General features: G+C 50.5%; 1 protein-coding gene across 1 annotated transcript; it reads right to left on the reverse strand.

Moving 5' to 3' along the window:
• Nucleotides 1-11,660: 11,660 nt before the first annotated feature.
• On the reverse strand, nt 11,661-20,372 carry CD276 (CD276 molecule; the record flags this gene model as incomplete). Its single annotated transcript, XM_006888393.1, has 6 exons — nt 11,661-11,683; nt 12,715-12,750; nt 15,561-15,602; nt 16,615-16,749; nt 19,652-19,948; nt 20,153-20,372. Coding segments are annotated over 6 exons (753 nt in total), but the record flags the coding sequence as incomplete, so codon positions are not given.
• Nucleotide 20,373: the final 1 nt, after the last annotated feature.

Consider the following 20,373-nt stretch of genomic DNA (forward strand, 5'->3'; position numbering starts at 1 on the left):
TGTAGAGGGTTAAATCCAGAAAGCAGCCAGTGAAGATAGGATGAGTCTCCCCTGAATGGGAGGCAACAGGCAGAATGATGTGTCCAGTCCGCAGCAAACCCTGACTGTACCACACCAGGGACAGGGTGGGGCCTGCCCAGAACTCAGGAGAACACGCTCCCACTTGGGCATAAAGAGGGAACAGAAACGGCTCCTTAAAAGGATCAGCTGCATGCAACAAATCTAAGGAAACTCTGCTCAACACATTAAGTGCTGTTGATGTGAAGCTGGGCTGCAATAGGTCTGCAGGGGGCCACCTTCACTGACAGGTACAAGTGCGGGAACCCAGAATTGGAAACCCTGGAGGTATAGCCCTGCCTGTGGCTAATGGACTCTGACATTATAGATTGCCCTGTCTTCTCTGGGCCTCAGTTTCTTTCATCTGTACAATGGGAGCAATAGAGTCTGTGCTGAAAGACCAAAGAAAATAAGACCAAGAAAGAGCTGTGCAAAACAAGGAGTTAGGAAGAAAGGCAGAGGAAAGGTGCAGACTTGGGGCTCCTGGCAGGAGAGAGGCTCCAGCTGGGCGAGGTGGCTGGGAGCTAAGCACCCTGAAGTGCCACTAATGAGGTCCCGGCAGACAGGGCTGGGTGTGAGCTTGGGGAACCGACCCTCCTCCATTCCAACACTCAGCACACTTCAAATTAATAATTAAAATGCTTCCTGTCAGATTCCAGCCTGACACATAATTAGAGCAGCTCCCGGCTTTAGGCGATGGGGATGAAAACAGCTCTTGTTAGAGACTTTTCTGGGGACAAAGTGGGTGCAGATTGAATCCTCCTTCTTAAATCTCTCCATCAGGGACTCCCCTCTGTCTGCACACCAGGGTCCTAGTGAGGAGATCGACATGGACAGGGAGCCATGGGGTCTACAGAGGAGCTTTGGTCTCACTGGCTGCACTAAGAGGACAAGGGGACATCCTATTGGACATGAGAGGACAGCATGGGGATCAGTGCAAGAAAGGGGGCAGGAGTGGGGTTCCCTAGAGTCTCATAGGTCAGTTTGGCCAAAAGTCATTTGGCCCCAGACAAATGTGGAGGCCAAAGAAAGATTGCAAATTCCCTTCCTACATGTGCACGGCAGACATTACCACCTTGTCTTCTCCTGCCAGGGCTTCTGGCTAGCTCAGCCAAAACTCTGTAACACTGGAGGCACCCACCCCTAGTCTACATACAACAGTCATTGCTTCCTTATAGAATATCATCCTTGTTTACTCCTATCTATAAGGTAGGGCATAGACCCACAAGTCCTAGCTCCCACCTCCTGGGCTTTTCAGTCACCCAGGGACCTGGCTTGGGTACTGTCTATATTTCTAAAGAAAATTCCAGTCTCCTGTGTTATCAGGAGAGCCTTTATGTGCTTGTCCATACCCTCAACTCCTATAGATCTTAAGCTCTATCACACTGTCAAAACTCCACCCCTGGTCCCCACTCTCCTGAGGGAAGGATAGTGAAGGATCCCACCGCTTCACTTTTTAATGGAGACCCCTGAGTGTCCACCATGGTGGGTCTGCACTTAGAGGCTTGGAAATCAGAGGTCACACCAGACCTACTGCTTTTGCGTTGATTTCTGATTCATAGAGACCCTGGAGGACAGAGTAGAATTGCCCCATAAGGTTCCTGAGGCTGTAATTTTAACAGAAGCAGATGGCCTCATCTTTCTCCTTCAGGGCAGCTCATGGATTCCAGCTGCTGACCTCTCAGTTAGCAGCTGAGAAGTTCAGCCACTGTGCCACCAGGGCTCCGTGAGCTACCTATTAGAAGAAGAAAATCATCTTTAAAGCCGTGGTGAATTACTTCATTGAAGTTGCCTTCATAAATATTTTAAAGGTGTTTATTAGGAAAACCACAGGAGCGGAGAAGGAGGTTGCTGTGGCTGGAAAGAGAGGTACCCCCTTAAGATCTCAGCTATCACCATCACTCGGAGGAGGAGCTGGGCCTGGGGGGTGGAACTGACTGCACAGAGGAAAAGTCCACCTTATTAGACTGCTCTATGCCCCCTGCAGGAAGGAGGTGGTGTTCAGATCTATGTTCCTCTCCAGGGAACAGAACCCAAAGGGTCAATAGTGGTCTTACAGGCACGGTGAGGCTGGGAGGGTGAAACCTCCTGGGGCCTTCTTGGAGCTCCACAGTCCAGTGGGGAAGCTTCCTTCCTGGGCAGGCTGATGTTTCCAGATTTGTGGACACTGTCCTTGGCTCTCTTCATCCTTCCCCTTCACTCCTCCTCTCTCCCACAACACACACAGACACACATCCAGGGCCGCATCAGCCTGGGTGCAGAGTGGGCCAGGCAGTCTGCTCAGGAGCCCCTCAGCCCAGCCCGTAAGGAGAGTCCTGACAGCAACCTAGGAGGGACTAAGAAGGGTATCCTGCCCACTAACTCACGTTCCCTGAGGGATGCAAGCAAAGTGGTTGCCTCTGACACAGCTCCTCTCCTCGTCTCCATCTCCGGGAAGAGCTTTCTCTTCTCCAAGCCAAAGCCAACAACCCAATTAAACTCTGAGAAGCAGAATCGATCCACAGGCCAAGGGATTACATTGATCTGCAGCACTGCTACTTGGGGGGGGGGGTGGAAACTGTGGATGCTCCCCCTCACCGTGAGCTCCCGTTACTGCCACCTACCACTGAACAGTGAGCGGTCCTCCCCTACGTCTCCACCTGTCCCAGCTTCCTCCTCCCGTTCTGACTGACTGTCCTTTATTGCTCTCAGGTTAAATCTCTCTCCTCTGACCTGACTTGACTGTGACCAGCCCCTCTGCTCAGACCTATTTAATTATGCTATAAAGTTGCAAGAGAAGCAGCCCTGTAAGGCTCTGTCCTTTGGACAATCTCCCTCTCAAGCAGCCAGAGAAGGGAGTTCTTCGGCCCATTTTACAGATGCAGCCTTGAAGGACACTAAGAACTCAGTACCCAGCGTCCTAAAGGTTGGCAGTGAGGGGATGGGGCAGGAGAGCTGAGGGAACCTTTCCCAGGTAAACAAAGAATGACTTACAATTACCATATCAATTGTTTCTGGGTAAACAGAGGCTTCTAAAAGATTTCTAATTATTTCTTTAAATAGGTTAAGCACCTTTTGGCAGGCTCATTTGCATTATTCATGGGATGGGAAATGCCTTTGTTCACGGATGGAGCAGAAGCAAACTCCAGCCTCAGTTATTTCCATTAGGTGACCTGAACTCAAGTACTTGTAGGTACTTCTCTACCTGCACAGCCCAGAGGATGAGGGGAGTGCTCTGTGCCCACTCCTGGGCTTGGGGGAAATCCAGACCTGCTCCGAGAAGCTAGAGATGAACTCCCAGAGAGCAGTGAATGAGCCAGTGCTTCATCTTGGCTGCAAAACACTGAGGTCTGCGGGGGAGGCACTGGAGGGAGGGTACCGGATTCCCACAGGCAGAGGAGGAAAAGCGTTGATCGGGTGGAGCGAAAGCTGAAGCACAAGATTGACTATGGCTTAAGCAACTTCTGCCACTCCTCGGTCTCAGTTTTGTCCCCTGCCCTCCTACGTCCCAGGAATGCAGCCCCCTTCTGACTCCTGCCTCACCCATCCTCCAACAATAGAATCCACTCTGCTTGCAGCCTGCAGAGCCGCTGCACCGCCACCCGGTGACCACAGCCCCGGCTGAGCATGTTCCCTTGAGTTGACCCAGATCCTCCCATCGGACACTCAGAATAACAGCACAGCTAGAGACCCCAAGGACATCCACGCCCTGGCCGTGCCACCCAATCGCCAAGGGTCTCACTGAGGTCACCCAAGGAGGCAGCACTCTCTCTGCAGTTTGCTGAAGCTGCCTTCAGTGGGCCTGGTGTTCACAACCATTACAAAAGCTATAGAAATGAGAAGTTGTGCTTTCATTCATTTGCTAATTATAGTAGTGCAAATAACACTAAATTATCTTCGCAAACAAGGTGCAACATCAGTTTAGTGTCTCTGCAGAGATATGCATTAGTCCTTCTTCCCCTCCCCACAGCTCACTTCACTCATTGCCTTCAAGTTGGAAAGGTGTTTTTCTGAGGCTGTCAATCACATGGGAGGAGACTGCCCATCTTTCTCCCCTACAGAGCTGCTGGTGGATTCATACCACCTGAGAGGGGCAGCCTTTGAGTTAGCAGCACAGTTCCCTACAGACTACGAGGCTATACTCTGCAGGAACTTCCTGAGGGGGTGGTGGATATTGAAACACAGAGGCAGGAAGGGTCCTGGACAGGGCACACATAAAGGATCCTCACAGATTGGTGGACTGAAAGAATTATGGGAGCAGGTAGGCAGACTATGAATTGGTAAATTTTGTGGCTAAAGGAAGATTAACTAGATCCAGAGACCCTCCAAGAGAGACTGGTGGGGGCAAAGGGTGAGGAGGGTGGTAACCGAGAGATGCTATGCTCCCGTCATGCTGCATACTATAGGCTTGCCATGTGATACTTATTGTATTGTTAGATGCCATCAAGCTTCTTCTGACTCATAGAGACTCCATGTGACAAAACGGAATTGCCCCATAGGGTTTTCTAGGCTGTAATCTTTATGGGAACAAATTGCTAGAACTTTCTCCTTCGGAGCTGCTTAGTGGCTTAGAACTGCCCACCTTCTGGTTGGCAGCTGAGCATATCACTATTGGGTCATCAGGTTTCTCTCTGCATAAAAGAGCCCCCAGGATGCCCTGGGGCAGGAGCAAGTTTAAGACAAGGAGGGAAAAATTAGAGGGTTGTTTTCCCTGAGCCTGGCACACAGGCTCTCGCGCTGGCTGACGGCTAGCTACAGGGAGCAGGACAGATGGTCCTTCCCTCCATGGAACGCGGTGTTGGAGAGGAGGAAGCAAGCCAGAATCAGCCACGTGCCTGTGCACATCTGGAGGCGACTAGAGAGTGAGGGAGTGAGGGAAGCAAAGATGCAGTGAGTGTGGGGAGCACACAGGAGTGGGAAGCACCCCCCACCCCATTTCTTATACTCAAGCTGAAATGGACTTAACATCATCCAATACGCTCCATCTCACTCATACACCAGAAACCAGATTAGTACCTGGTCTGAATCGGGGCGGGAAATTGGAATTCCTCTCTTCTGGAACTTCCTAGGCAGAGAACAGGGTCTGCTCTTCTCTGTACTAAATTTGTTTTCTGTTCTTCCTTTGGTTCAAAAAATGAAAACCCTTTGGTCTGATTAAGTAACCACAGAGCAGGCACTTGGGAATATCTACTATCTCTGCTCCTCTCTGAGGTTCAGGGTTATCCTCTGAATCCTATTTGGCAATAATTTGTAAGCTAGAGTCCCAGGGTATGCACATAAAATATCAATGATCTCCTGCACATGCATCAGACCTTGAAGAGATGGAACCCAGGCATCAGCATTATTCAAAACCTCACTAAGCTATTTTAATGTGCAGCCAGACTGAGGATCACTAGAGTAATGGGATCTAAAGCTGTAGCACTCAGGACCAAGGAGGTGCTAAGTTAGTCAATTATGAGCTAAAACGTGATCCACACCAGGGTCTCGCTCTGAAAGGAACAATGATGAGTATCCCTGGAGTAGAGTGATGAAGGTGGAACAATTATTGTCAGATAAGGAGGTGAAGGGGAGGAGGATGTTTTGTTGCTCAGATGCTGGGGAAAGTCTAGAGGCCAAGCTCACAGTCCCTTTGTCCCTAAGGGATGGGATATGTCTGCCTTAACCACCTCAGACTTTGCTTTAACAAATAAACCCATTACTGTTAGTCATGGTGGAGGTGGTGCGGAAAGAGTTGCCATCAAGTCAACTCTGATTCATGGCGACCCCATGTGTTGTAAAGTAGAAGTGCATGCCATTGAGTTTTCAAGTAGATTGCCAGGCCTTTCTTCCTAGGCATCATCAGGCAGATTCCAACTACCAATCTTTCATCTAGAAGCTGACTACTTAACCACTTAAGCTTTTTGTTTTGTTTTTAAGGTGGAGTCCAAGGATAGATCATAAACTTTCTTAAATACAAGAGATAGATTTTGCCTTGGGTTACCTACATCCAAAAATGTACTTTTGATGAAGCTCCATCATTTACAGTCAGAGCCCCCCTCAGCCCAGCCCTGGGGCATTCTTAGGCTGTAACCTTATGCCCACACCATCCAGCAGGAGGCAGATGCACTCACCTCCAGGAGTGAAGTCTGAGACTCTGAAGACTTGAGGGGACGGCAACCCCGAAGCCCAGCCTTGATGGGGAAATTGTCTAGAGAGGGTGGAGGGGACAAGATGGCCACTCACAGGCATCTCCCACTGCTGAGTCCCAGCACAGCCTTGGCTTCAGCCCAACATAGTTACGGTTCCTCATTTATTTAGAATTAGTGTACTGAAGGCTTCAAATATTTTCCCACGAACGTTCTTGATGCCACAGGACACCCTAGAAAAGCAACTCGAACAATCTGGCAGTTCTACCAACATTTAAACTCAATTCTGATGGCCCAGAGATACTGTTCATTGGGCTCCACTGCAGAAATTCTGCCAGGAGACCACATTATTTGTGTCCAAACTATAGAAGCTAGTGAAAAGATATTGTTAGAAGAGCAGTGCTGTAAGATGCTATGTTGCCATTTTGCTTTAAATGAGAGAGGCTTTTGTCAGAAGCTAGACACAAAATCGTTCCTATTGTAGGATTCTGTTTATGTGACATTCAAGATTGAGTAAAACTAATCTATAATGAAAGAATAGTATTTGGAATAGTGTTTCTTGGTAGGGCTACTGACTTGGGAGGGGCACGATATAACTTTGTAGGACCCCAGAATTGTTTTATGTCTTGATTGGGGTAGTGGTTATGTGATTGTATATGTGTGTAAAAATTCACAAAAGCATACACCAAAAACTCAAACTCACGCCTGCCATTGACTAGGAACCGACTCATAGATGACTCTCCAGCAGCTGTCAATCATATGGATGGGAGGAGATTGTCCATCTTTCCCCGACAGAACCACTGGAGAATCTGAACTGCCAGAGAGGTACTACGTTTGAGCTGGCAATGCAGAGACAGTGCCACCAGCTATTGTTGTTTGTTACGTGCCATAGGGGTTGAACTCATACCTGATCCTAAAGTGGGTTTTCAGAGGCTATTTATTAGTCATAAAGGAAGAGACTGCCCATCTTTCTCCCATGGAGCAGTGGGTGGATTCAAACCTTTTACCTTCACATTGGCAGTATGTTCAAGAAAACAAAAACCTCACCCTCACTGCGGCTGAGTCAGTCCTGATTCAGAGAGACCCTCCATCAGGTTTCTGTGGCTGTAAATCCTAAAGGGAGGAGATGGCCATCTATCAGCAGAGCTGCTGGTGGGTTCAGACCTCCTGAGTGTGGATTCCCACAGCCCGAGTCGCAGCCCTGTAGTTAGCAGTTCAACCCCTGTGGGCTAGGCCGCTAGAGCTCAAGTATGTACTGTTAATTCAAATCCAATTCAGAGGCAGGATGGCAGTCTAGAAACACTGATTGGATAAAACAGTGAAGAGGATAGAGAAACTAGTGGAGGACAAGACGTGTGCTTTTTCTTCTATAAAGGTGTAAGCCTCGGGGGAGTCTGGAACAACTGCCAAGTTGCCATTGAACCACATTAGCTCACAGCAACCCCTGGATCCTCCGAGGTAGAGCTCTTTTCCCCCCTCTGGGTAGACTCTAACCTCCAACCTTTTAGCCAGTAGCTGAAAGCACATTAACTGTTCCCATCACCCAGCAATCTGGCAGATTTCTACCGCTGGATCCCTCTAGTAGGGTGAGGGGACTAAAAGTGAGAGCAAGTACTTCCGTATCTGCTGCGTTTGTACGATTTGACTCAATTTACCAGGTGTTCCCTCCCCATTCCAGTGCTGGCTTCTCACCGTCCCCAAGCCTCTGGCCCTGCTTCTTTGAGCCCATGTATTTATCCGGAGTATATGAGGGCAAACCTGGGCTTCACTTCTGAGTTTAGGTGATAGACTTTGTAATAGAAGGAAGGCTGTGAATCAGTCAGGACCACTGTTCATGGATCCATGTGTGTTTACGAACATCCCACCCAGCAAACTGCTCCCTGGAGCCCAGCAAGGCCAAGTGTCTCTGCCTGAACAGAACCCTGTGCAAGGCGCCATCTACAATTATGTGTGTGAGCAGAGCAGACTGGAAGGAGAAAGAAACAGGTGGGGAAAGAGGCAGATGACTCAGGGCTGCCACCAACCCTCCTCCCGATCGCCCCCCTCCCTGAGAGGTCAAGTCACTAACTGGCCTTCGCAGGCTCTTGTTACAAATGGTCCAGGAGGCTGATTCCAGTCACACTTCCAGCCAGGCGAATGAACTCTTGCTCTGCCCCCTCTTTAATATGGATGTGACACCTGCAGGCTACAGCATGTCGCACTGTGAGAATTATTCCTTCATTAAAATGCAGGAGCTGGAGTTTTGCTAAAAATACTGCTCTCTGGGGCACTTGTCACCAGGGGACTCTGTGGCTACTTTCCTCACCTCTCAGCCCCCCAAGCAAGTTCCCACACCTGCTGGGTCCCTCCTTTATGCACTTGATATGTTGTCCTAACCTTTATTCCAGTCTCTTCAGAAAAAGAAAGCTCCTGTATCTGTTTTTCGGGTAGGTAAACAGGCTTGCTCTGGATCCCTCTGCTACATCCACACATTAACCTTGAAGCAAGAGTGTGCACCTTGCCTTTTCACCAACTGTCTCATCCTCATACCAATCCTGAGGAATCATCCCATCTCATTGCTGAGTGAGAACTGCTTCACAGCTGACCCTTCAGAGGATTTTCTGGGGCTGTAAATTGTATAAGAGGAGATTGTCCATCCTTCTTCCATGGAGGTGTTGGCAGCAACTCAGTTCCCTACAAACTACACCACCAGAGCACCCTAAGAAATAGCAGCCGTTATTGTCCCCACTTCACCAGGCCAGCGGCCTGGTCAAAGGTACACAGGAAACTTAAGGGGCAAAGGCATGAGAATTCTGGTCCTAGAACCCACTCAGGGCACAAGTGGAGTGTGCTCTCCCTAGAGCCGCCCACCTTACAAGAGGCCGTCAGCTTCACAAGAAGTTTGTGAAGAATGTTGCACATTTTTCAGAAGAGGTGATGGAGATAATGACCACTGTTAAGGTTTATTGCGTTGATGCTGACTCACGTGGCCCCAGGTATGGATAGAACTGCTCCACGGGGCCCCAAGGCTCTCAGAACACCAGGCCCTGCTCCCAGGCTGCCTCTGGGTGGGTGTAAAGTACCAATCTTTTGGCTAGTCGTTGAACGCTTTACTGTGAAGGTCCACCAGGGATTCATTTCAGGAATGGTCTAACTTCATTTAAAAGAAACTTTGTTGTTGTTGTGTAATGTCAAGTCAGAACTAACTCATAGATGACCCTCCAGCAAGTTTTCAGAGGCAGTTAATTGCACAGGAGAAGAAACTTTAGAGAGTAAAGAAAAAGGGAGAGGTTTGTTTATGGTTAGGAGCAGAGCTAGAAGTAAGTGTCCTGACTCCTAGCACCAGCCCTTTCTAGGGTCCTGGGCCTCTGAGGATCTGGGGACAGACTAGCCTGCTTAGAGCTGAGACACTGTCATCACCAAGGAGCAAACAGGCACCTTCCAGGATGGAAGGTGCTTAACACCTCAATGCCCTGTTCTTCATGTAAGAACTCAGGCCCTGAGAAGCTGGGTGTACTGCCAGCGCCTGGCCCTGGACCTCTGGCCTCAAGCTGATGGCCATTCCACTGGGTCAGCCAAGAATGGCACACAGAACACCTTTCCTGTTATAGCACCCCCACTTCTCCATCAATAAAATGAGGGCCTTAGCCAAGGCTGTAAACCATTCCAGGCCCCAAAGAAACAGGTGGTGCTCCTAAGAGTGGGAGTAAGTCTAGTACAGTGACCAAAGGGCATGGCTTGCAGGTCATCTGGCCTCACTTTACCAACCCGCAACATGTGACCCGGGAAGGCGGTGACACATGGCCACTGAAATCCAGTCAGTTAATGATGGTGACCATGACAAGATCCAGGCCATCCTACCCTAATCTGGAGTTTCCAGGAGGAATTCCTTGTGCTGAGTTCTGATGTCTCATTCTGCTTCCAAACACTCAGAGAGAAAGCTTTTTACAAAGGCTTTTATTGTTTCCCCAGTAATCCCCCAGTATACAAAATCCCACAAAGTCCCACATTTAAATTAAAAATCCCCACACCCTCCAGTCCTGGGGAGTGAGGGCTCCAGGATACCAGGGTATTGGAACTTCTATCCTACTGGAGGTTGGAGACTGGCCAGACACAAACCAGATTCTGGCCCCACCCCAGAATAGCACCATGGTTGGGTGGGGGCAGTGCCTATGCCTCCTGAAAGTACCTCCCAAACCCAGTCAATGAAGGAGACCCCAGGATTCCCCTCTACTGCTGCTATCCCAAGTCTGGGGGCCCTAACATCACCACCTGCCAGCTGTTCCCACTCACTCCTGGCAAGATAGCGGGAACCATCAGAATTCCCAGTTGTGGCAAGAGACTTCAGCCCTGCTGCAGGTTTCTGTCCCTGCCATGTGCTCTGGCTAAGAATGTGAAGTGAGGTGGAGGTCTTGTGGAGTGGTGAGGTATCCAGGAGCAGCAGACAGACGGCTCAGCAGGAAGCCAGGCAGGAGCCCCCTGCCATGAGCCAGCCTCCAGGCTCAGTACACTCCCTATTTCCTTGTCAGTGTTACAGGCGGATGGTGAGAGCCTTCAGGGCGGGGCTTAGCTTCTCATTCAGGGTCTTCAGCATCTAGCCCAGTGCTGACACCCCGTGGATACTCAATAAACAGAAATTATATGGATACATGAAAGGGGTACAATCAAAGCTGTTTCAAGGTCCTGTGGTGGGAAATAGGACAGAGGCTGGAGCTTAGGGTGGGGTGGGGAGGTCGCATCACACACAGACGACCAGTGTGACCAGCACACATTTCCTGGGAGCTGACTGGGTGGAGGGGAAGGTGATATAGGGCACAGCCCAGGGCATCACAGGGAAGACCAGCGTAGGGGCAGGAGGGATGCAGCACGTGCAGCGGCGGGTCTCTGCACACCTTTAGGGGGCTGTGTGTGCCTGATCTGGACACAGTGGTGACGGAAAAGTTCAACTTTGGGGCCAGAGCAGGAGGCAGAAGGGAACAGCCTCCCGAGTCAAAGAGCTGCTGAGGCTGTGGGGCCCTTGTCTGAAAGTTAGGTCTGGGGTTATGATGGGGGAATGCAGGCCTAGACAGCTGAGAGACGATGACTAGTACGTCAGGGCCACTGGAGAAACAAGGCAAGACTTGCATTATGTCTTCAGAAGAATAAGGCAAAGGGTCAGTCTGAATATTGCATCCTTTGGAGGGAAAAAAAAATGTAGGCAGGTGGTCCAGGTAGCATATCAAGTGGAAGAATAAGGTGGCAAGGTGTTCTGTGGCCGTATCCATAAGAAATAAGGCAGCAGGATGGTTGATGTATCGTGTCACCAGAGAAATAAGGCAGCGGGGTGAGTGACTTAGGTGGGGATCGTGTCCACTGGAGAAATGAAGTGGAAGAGCCGGGGGTGAGTCTGTGTATCGCGTTGTTTGAAGAACGAGTAGTCGCAATAGAGGGGGCTTCTTGATGGCAGAGAAAACCCCAGCCTGGGTTCACACAGGGGGCCCTGAACAGCTGGAGAAGGTGGTGGCTCCCGGGTTCTCATGGTCAAGCTATCTCTTGTCCATCATCTGCATTTCAGGAAAGGGAGGAAATCAATATTAAACATGACAAGTTCTAGTCTAGGGCATATAGTGGGTGGGCTGTACTAGAACCCCAGGATCTGGACACAGATTCAGGGCTGGCATTGGGAGGGAGCCTGGCTGTCAGCTCAGCTGACTCTGTGCCAACCACTGCCCTCACAGACCCAGCAACAAGCAAGGAGCTGGGGTTCAGACATAACAGCAGAGGTGCCCGAGGGAGCCTCTGTCTTCACCTTCCATGCTCAATGGTCCCATGGGTCACTCACTTTACATACAGCGACCTCCCAACTGGCCCCTTCTGCTAGAACGGTTTTCCCTTCTTACCTCCCCCTGCCTTGTCCATCCAATCCATCCTCCAAGGCCTGACTCACTTCCCTCCTCTAGCCAGAAATTCTTTCCCAACTGTTCATTTTTACACCAGTCACCCCAAGAATGATGCTGTGGGGGGCTCCCCTTCTCTCTGGCTTCTGAAATTCACACCCCTGGCCTCTCTCCACTCTTGAGCCATGTGGCCCTGCCCCTTCTCTTCCTATTCCTGGACTTCATCTGTTTGCAGGGGAAGTACCCTTGACCACTCTCCCATCCAGGGTCTGCCTCTGAGGTCCTGTTGGCCTGAGACCAGGCCCCAGATGGAACTGGACTGGGAAGCCCACCATTTCATACATCCGGCCACATTCTCCAAAATCCAAACTGGTCTCCATCTGTTTGATTCCTCTACGCTTACATTTTGTCCATAACAATAGGGAGGGTCACTTATCTTCATGCCCCAGGCCCCAAACCAGGCCCCCTTTACCGCCACTGAACATTGACTTGGCCCTGAACATCGACATGGCCGCTGGGACCTGCATCCCAACTAACAGGGGTTCCTCGGTTACTCAGCCCCGTGCCATCTCACAGCGGGGAATCAAGGCCGCTCTCCTGGAGAGTGAAGCTTGGATCACCAGAAAACAACCCCCCAGTCTTCTACAACCCCCCAATTTCTGACACACAGGCCCACAGTCTTATGCACATGTCTTTACCTTCTTTGTTTTCAGAGTGTTTCAGAGGCCTCAGTGCTGCAAAACAAAAAAAAAAAAAAAGGATGGAACACGCTATAAGAGGAGGACCACGGAAGGGGGCAATGCTGGGGGTCAGCAGAGGGGAGAGGGGCAGGAGTGAGGAGGACATGGGGGCTAGAAGGAGAAAGTGCAGGGAGGAGTGGGGAAGGTGGAGGCACCATATCATAGCACCAGGGAAAGAGTCCTAAGTTCCACCTCCCTTTCCAGCCCTCAGTTTTCTGCATCTATAGAATGAACACAATCACCCTGCTCACTAAGGAGGTGCTGCTTCTTTTTGTCATGTACTGTTGAGTTGGCACAACCCACAGCTGACCCTTCAGTGGGTTTTCAGAGGCAGTAAATGCCATGGGAGGAGACTGCCCACCTTTCACCCACAGAGCACCGGGTGGATTCGAACTGAACACCTTTGTGTGGGCAGCTCAATTCCTTACCACTAAGCCAATAGAGCTCCCTACTAAGGCGCTATTGTTGTTGTTGTTGTCATTGTGAAGTGCTGTCGAGTTGCAGGTGACTCATAGTGACCCTATGAAGAAGAGTCCTCAACGCTTGGGTGTCTCTCATCCTCTCTCCAGGTTCACAGGGTTTCCAGAGGCAAGCTATTAAGGAAGTGGATGCCACTCCTCCTTCCAAGCTTGTTTTAATCGGGGAGCTCCACCCCAATCTCTGTCCGCATTGGATAACCAGCCGTTAATGCATTTGACACATCAGTGTCACAGTGTTCAGCCTCACAGCAACCACAAGTGACCACCATATGGCAACCTGTACACCAGGGCTATACGACCTAGAGGAATGTCTGAACAGAAACAGTGAAAGGCCCGAGGGCCACATGGTTCAAATCCACTTGCTGCTCTGAAGAAGGAGGGCAATCTCCTCTTGCCTCTGAAAACCCAGTGAATGGTCAGCAACGGGTCGGTTCCCACTCAACAGTACACAACAACAATTAACGACAGGGATATTTTTCTTAAAAACAAAACAAAACAACTCAGTAAGTTTCTGCTTACACTAAGGCACTAGAGATGTGAAAATGTACAGAGCCCACTCCACAAATAAGTGCAGAGCAGGGAGTTAAATGGGGGACCTGATATATCTACAGGCATCCATAGGTGGGCTGGGCACAGGCATCCATCCATAGGTGGGGCCGGGCACAGACATCCACAGATCGGTCTGGACACAGGCATCATGGGTAAGGCTGGACCGCTGCGGAACCAAATCTGAGCAAATCTCTAAACAGCTCTCTTCTCCTCACTCATTCCTTTCCGACAACACTTCTGCCTCTGAGCATGAAAAATGAGGCCTGATCCCAAGGCTGTCTCCACAATGCCACATCTGGGCACCAGAATTAATTAGCATGATTTACAGCATTCCCAGGTGTCAGTTTTCTGCCATCCTTTCTATGGAGGTAGGGAGGGAACGACCCCAATAGCTCGGTGGGGCCCTACCTCTCCCAGCCCTGAAGGTCCTGGAAAGGGAAGTGGTGGCCTACAGGGCGCCACCACAAAATAATCAGGCCCCACCAGAAGCTGGGCTCCTGCTTTGTCTCCTCATAGCATTAGGTTAGTCTTTGCAAACCACTTTCCTATCCTAAATAGAGCATGAAACCAGTCCCACCATCAGGATAGGGGTCAGACTGACCTTTTCACAGATGGTAAAGCTGAAGCCCAAAATAACAAAGCACATTTCTGCCCAAAGCTATCTGCCCTCTAACTAGAGTGATTCTATCTTTAACCATTTGCCTGAAAACAAGGCTCCAAAGTACTGAGCTGTCACTCAGTGACAGGTATAGGTACTTTACATGCATTATCACATTTAATAATTTACATGTATTACTGTAATTAATGAGCAATGATGTCAGTTTAGAGACTAAGGTGTGCCTGATCCAGGTCATAGCCTTTGCAATTACTTGCTATGCATTGCATCAGAGAGCTGGACAGTGACTAAGGATGACAGAAGAAAAACTGATACCTTTGAGCTGTGGTGCTGGAAAAGAGTACTTAATATACCATGGACTGCTAGGAGAACAAATAGGTCTGTCTTAGGGAGGGTGAAACCAAGTTGTTCCTAGGAAGCAAGGATTTTAAAGCTCTGTCTCATTTACTTTGGTTATTGGACCAGTTCTTGGAGAAGGACACCAAGCTTTGCAGGGTAGAGGGACAGTGCTGGAGAGGAAGACCTCGGATGAGATGGATTGACATAGTAACTGGGGCAATGGGATTAGGTGTACCAGAGGCAGTAAGACTTGCTCAGGACAGGGCAGGCTTCAGAACTATTGTACATAAGGTACTATGAGTTGCAGGTGACTCGATGGCACACAACAACATTGTTTTTAATATAACTCATATGACCTATAAAGATAGACCCTGTTACTGTGCTCATTTCACAGATGAAAAAACAGGAATAGAAAGGTGAAGTGATTTGCCTGAGGCTCCACAGCTTATAGGAAGTGGAACTTGAACTCAAGCTGTCTGACTCCAAAGTCAATGGCCAGGACTGCCCTGGCTTCTGAGTCCACCTCTAGGAAGCCACCAGATTCTGTAATTCAGGGTCACTAGAGGTAGAACTGGCCCTAGTGGGTGGGTAAAAGTAGACAGAAAATGGAGCAAAGGACCACTGGACAAGGAATCATGGGAGCTGGACCTCTAGATCTAACTGTGAGTAAACAGGATTCTCTGTGGCTTGAGAAGCCTCAGGCCAGGCTACATATTTCATTTGAATCTTAAAGCAAATCTATCTTCTTGAGACTGTGGTATCCTCTCTGTTCCTTGTGGACTCTCCCCAGCCCAGAAGGTCAGCTCCAAGCTCAGACTCACCTGTCTTGGATCCTTCTCCATCCCCATCCTGGTCCTCAGCTCCTGGAAGACAGTGAACCAAAAACCTTTTCCGTCTCCTTTTCATCACTGTTACTTCCAACCTGAGAGTGCAGGTCATTGGGACCTGGGCAGGCTTGACTGTGATCCAAATGCTGGGCCAAAGGTCAGAGCTTAAGACCAGCACAGAGCAGAACAGAGCAGAGCAGTGCCCTAGCTCCCACCTGGTGCCCACCATTCAACTAGCAAAGGACCCTTTACTAACCCCTCCACCAACCCAACAACCCAGTCAACCATCACCTCCAACACGTATGTCCATCCATCCATCTACTCATCCCTCTCCTAGCTCACTCAGCTGTTGGTACACAGTTCCTCGTCCTTCTGTCAGCTGACCCATCACTTTCCTTCTTGACATCTGGTCCTCTTCAGTTTCTGATTACTCATCTGCTCTCATGCCATGTTCACCCATCTACACTCCAGTGGAGCCAACTTTCCACCCACCAATGTCCACCCATCCGTCCACCAATCACCAGAGCTAACTCAGCTATCACTAACCTCGGTCAGTGTACACATCCACTAAGGTCAAGTTGCCATCTACCAATTGGCAAAGTGAACTCACACTGATCTTCAGCCTGGTGAAGGTTATCTGCTCCCAAATGCACAGGGTCACAAAGCCACCGAGGCGCCGACAGTTGTGCTGCTCCGCTGCCATGTTCTAAACTCTCCCTCTCTTCACACACAAACTCACCACGTTCCTGGACTTACGCTCACACTTCTTCTCATCTGCAGACCACACTTCTCCCTCGTCACACTTTAGCCTTGCACATCCACCCACTCACTGCCAGTCAACGCTCACAGACACACATATCCTGCTGTATGTGCACAATGACAGACAGGCCCACACTTGCACACACACCCTCTCACTCCAGTCCAGTGTGCACAAACACCCATACTGTCATTTCATACACACTTCTAGGGAGGTCACAGGCAAGCCAGCATGCCCGAGCCTGAACACGTGCGCGCGCACACACACACACACACACACATTCTCACTCACCTGCATTCTCCTCCTCACAGCTTTGTTTGATCTTCCTCCAGCACACAAAGGCCAGGGCCACCAGCAGTGCAACGAGACAGATGGAGAGCCCCACGGTCACCCACAGGGCCTCAGGGGGAAATGTCATGGGCTGTCCTGGGGAGGGATGTGGGGGGAAGAATGAGGAGAGACTGTTGCCTGAGGGTGACACGTGGTGTGAGCAGGGCTGGGGATCTGGCCCTCATGTATGCCGCACGCTCGCACTATGAACAGAGCTCACTTACATTCCCAGCACCCCTTTCCCATCCATCCATATTGCCATGGTGACCCAAACCTGAAAGTTGAAAAGTGACGCTCAAGAACCTTTTATAGCTCTCCACTAACTCTGGAGTATGAGCTGGAGAGAAGGACAGCGGTTGACCTGGGTGACCAAGACTACACGTAAAGACCCCTGAGATCCCAGGATGGGGGGTCCCTAAGGTGGAAAAGAGAATAGAGTCGCAAAAATACTTTGAGGGGCTTATCGGTGTTCACCTTCAGGCTGGTGTCAGTGCCTGGAACACAGGTCAGACTTGACCCCACTCAACCAGCAGAGGTCGGAGCTGGGCTCGGACGTAGGTCGTCAGGCTCCAAGCCAGGACTTGCTCCATAAGCCACCCCACCCCCGCCCCCCAGACAAACACTCTGTCTGAGTCACACCTATGCGGCTATGAGGGCAGCCAGCTTCACTAACCTCCCGCAGCCGTGGAAGAGGCCGGGCCGGTTGCCTCAAAGTCTGAATCCCAGAATGTTCAGACAAGGCACAAAGCTCCCTGACGCAAAATACAGGCCAAGGGCTCCAAAGTAGGCCAGACGTGGTCTCACAGAAACAGGAGGCCGGTGGCGGGGAGAATGAAATTAGGCCGACAGGCCAAAGTTGGATTCTGGTCCACTCACTGCAGGGCACTGGAACTGGGGTCCACAGAACCCCATGGATGTGTTTAGGGGGTGGTGGCAGGAACCCTCAAAGTCTGGATATGGAATAACATGTGTCTGGGAAGAAGGTCCTTAATCATTTCTCTGATTTTCAAAGACTCTCCCGAAGATGCCAAGCTATTCCGTGGCCTGAGGAAAATAACTTCTCTCAAGACCTCAGTTGCATCTGTGAAATGGGCTTTGAACAACGATCTAAACAAAAGCACTTCCTAGAATTCATAATGTCACACATGTGTAAAGGGTGGCTATTGTTTGTGATCAGTAGTTTAAGGAGCTCTGGTGGCCTAGAGATAAGAAGTGGTGTTGAATCCCAAAGGGACATGGTTTGAATACACCATGAGGAGGATTGGCATTTTCTGCCATGCAATTTACTATCTCTGAAAACCCGCTGGAGAGTCAATTATGAGCTGGTTCCAACTTGATGGTGAACAACAAAAACATGAAAAGGTTAGCTACATAAACAATTTAAAACAGCTTATTCTTTTAGGCAGAGCCAATACTCTCCCCACAACCATGCTGATGTCCACGCTCAGCCACCTCAGTCCAGCAAGTCTCCAGTTCAGTCCAGGGTGCAAGTGATATCATCCTTCAGGGCTCCTCAACTCAAACCTCCCCCAAGAGGTTTTTCCCTGACCACTTCCTGGCACTCTCTCCTTCCCTAAGTGCACTCCAGTCCTTGTCTCTCTACCCTGAGTTTCTCTGTTATTTCCTGTGAACAGTGTTTCCATTCCACCAGCAGGCCATGTGCTGCCTCTCCAAAAGGTCAAGTCAACCTCTCAGAGCATCAGGGGGCCCAGGGGAGTGACTCCCATCCAGCAAGCCAGGGCCCAGGGGGTCTTCAGGAAGAGGATGGGGTCAGTTTTAGGGCAGGGGTAAGCAAAGGAACACGGTTAGTTCAAAAAGAAACGTCCAGAATAAGAGAACTGAGCCTTGAACCCCTAGAAGCTGAGTGCTTGAAGCATATGCTCTGGGCTTATAAGGGCCGGGTGAGGCTCCACTCAACAACTTTGTTGTTGCAAAGCAGCAACAAGTCAGTAAGTCCTGAGATTGTGCAGAAACTAGGGGATAGATGATTAGGTGTGATGGCATGAGTGCACAGGTAGAAGAGAAAAGAACCAGACAGAAAGAACCAACTGTCCGAGCCCTGGAGTGCACAAGGTGGTGCCTGGGAGAGCCCAGCTGGCCTAGGGGGAGAGACTGAGGAGTCCACCTGAGCAAACAAGGCTGCACAAGGACTAGGTTCAAACACTGACGGGCTGGGCCTGAGCACGCGCTCAGGGAGGATGCTCTGGTTAGGATAAAAGAAACCAGAGGTTGCGGGACTAGGCAAGTAGGTGACCTCCATCTAGCATTTGGCCACAGGGGGGCAGCAGAGCCAGTCCCAGTTATTTCAAGGCGCTCACCTCTGCTGGAAGGAAGGAGAGTTGCAGAGCAGACAGTGGCCCAGATGAGTGGGGTGTGACTGCCTGGAGAAGCGCTGCTGTCTCTGAGGCTTTCAGAGTCAAGTAGCGCCTGTGGAGGTAGTAATACCTTCCCATCCTCAGGAGAGATTCCACTTGGCAATCACTCCACCACCATAGCCCCAGGCTGCCTTGAGGCTGCCCCCTTGCTCCGCCCTCCTCTCCACATTCCAGGCGTGCACTTTGTCTTCTATTGAAGAAGCACAAGTACCACCTAAGGCGCTCTCAGGAAAGAAAATATTACAAATTATTCTTATCAGCTGGTAAAAGTCCCTGAAGGATTTCTTGTTGGGGACAATTTGAAATATCTGAAAAGTGTGAAAGGGATTTTCAAATAGTCTTTTGATCAGTGTAGCTAAGGTGCTCTGCTGGCATAATGCAAGTTACTTGTTGCCTGCTAACCAACAGGTCAGCAGTTCCAATCCACTAGCTGCTCTGTGGCAGAAAGATGGGCAGTGTCCTCCCAGAAAGATAGATGGAATCTTGGAAGCTCAATGAAGGGCCACTGAGTTGGAAGCACCTCGATAGTTGTGAGGGTCTGTTGTTGTTTTGGTGTCTAAATTCCAGCTCAAGGTCTGATTTGGGAAAATGTATCCTTCCTGGCTCTCGGTCAGTGGCCTCACCTGTGATGGTGACGGAGCCATGGGCGTCCTGCTGAAGCACGCGGTTGCGCACCAGGCAGCTGTAGGTGCCATTGGCGCTCAGCACCACCCTCAGCACGCTGCGCACGTCGAACAGACCCTGGTCGTTGGCCATCTGCGACGTCGTCACATTGCTCGTCAAGGGCACGCCCTGAGCATCCTGCCAGAACACCTCGGCCTCGGGGTAGCCCCGGTAGCTGGAGCACGTGATGGTCACCGTGTCTCCAGGTCGCAGGTCCTTGTTGGGCTCCAGAGTCATACTGGGCTTCGAGTAGGGGGCTGCAGGAGGGCAGAGGGCACGAGTCAGGGTTGGACAAGGGGCAAGGGAAGGGAGGTAAAAGAAGAGGGGTCTGTGTGTGCAGGGTATCAGCACTGGGGTTTGATCTAGGGGGCTCAGTGGTGGGTGAGCTGTGAATGTAGGATATCTGAGGGGTGCAGGGTGCCGTGGGTGTTCCTTCTCACCATTCCCTACCTTGCACTCACCTGCCACCTGCAGGCTGACTGCAGCACTGCCAAAGTCCCGGATGCTCACAAAACAGGTGAAGCTGCCCTCATCTGCCACGCGCACGCGCTGCAGCCTCAGGGACGCGTTGCCCTGGGCCAGCAGGTCCGGGAAGAGGGTGGTACGATTGGCATAAGCACTGCCCTGGTCGCGGCCCTCAGCGAAGCTGTGCACCAGCTGTTTGGTGTCTGTCAGCTGCCAG

The sequence above is a fragment of the Elephantulus edwardii genome, unplaced genomic scaffold (assembly GCF_000299155.1).
Source record: "Elephantulus edwardii isolate Elephantulus edwardi_28Jun2011 unplaced genomic scaffold, EleEdw1.0 scaffold00066, whole genome shotgun sequence".
Lineage (NCBI taxonomy): Eukaryota > Metazoa > Chordata > Mammalia > Macroscelidea > Macroscelididae > Elephantulus > Elephantulus edwardii.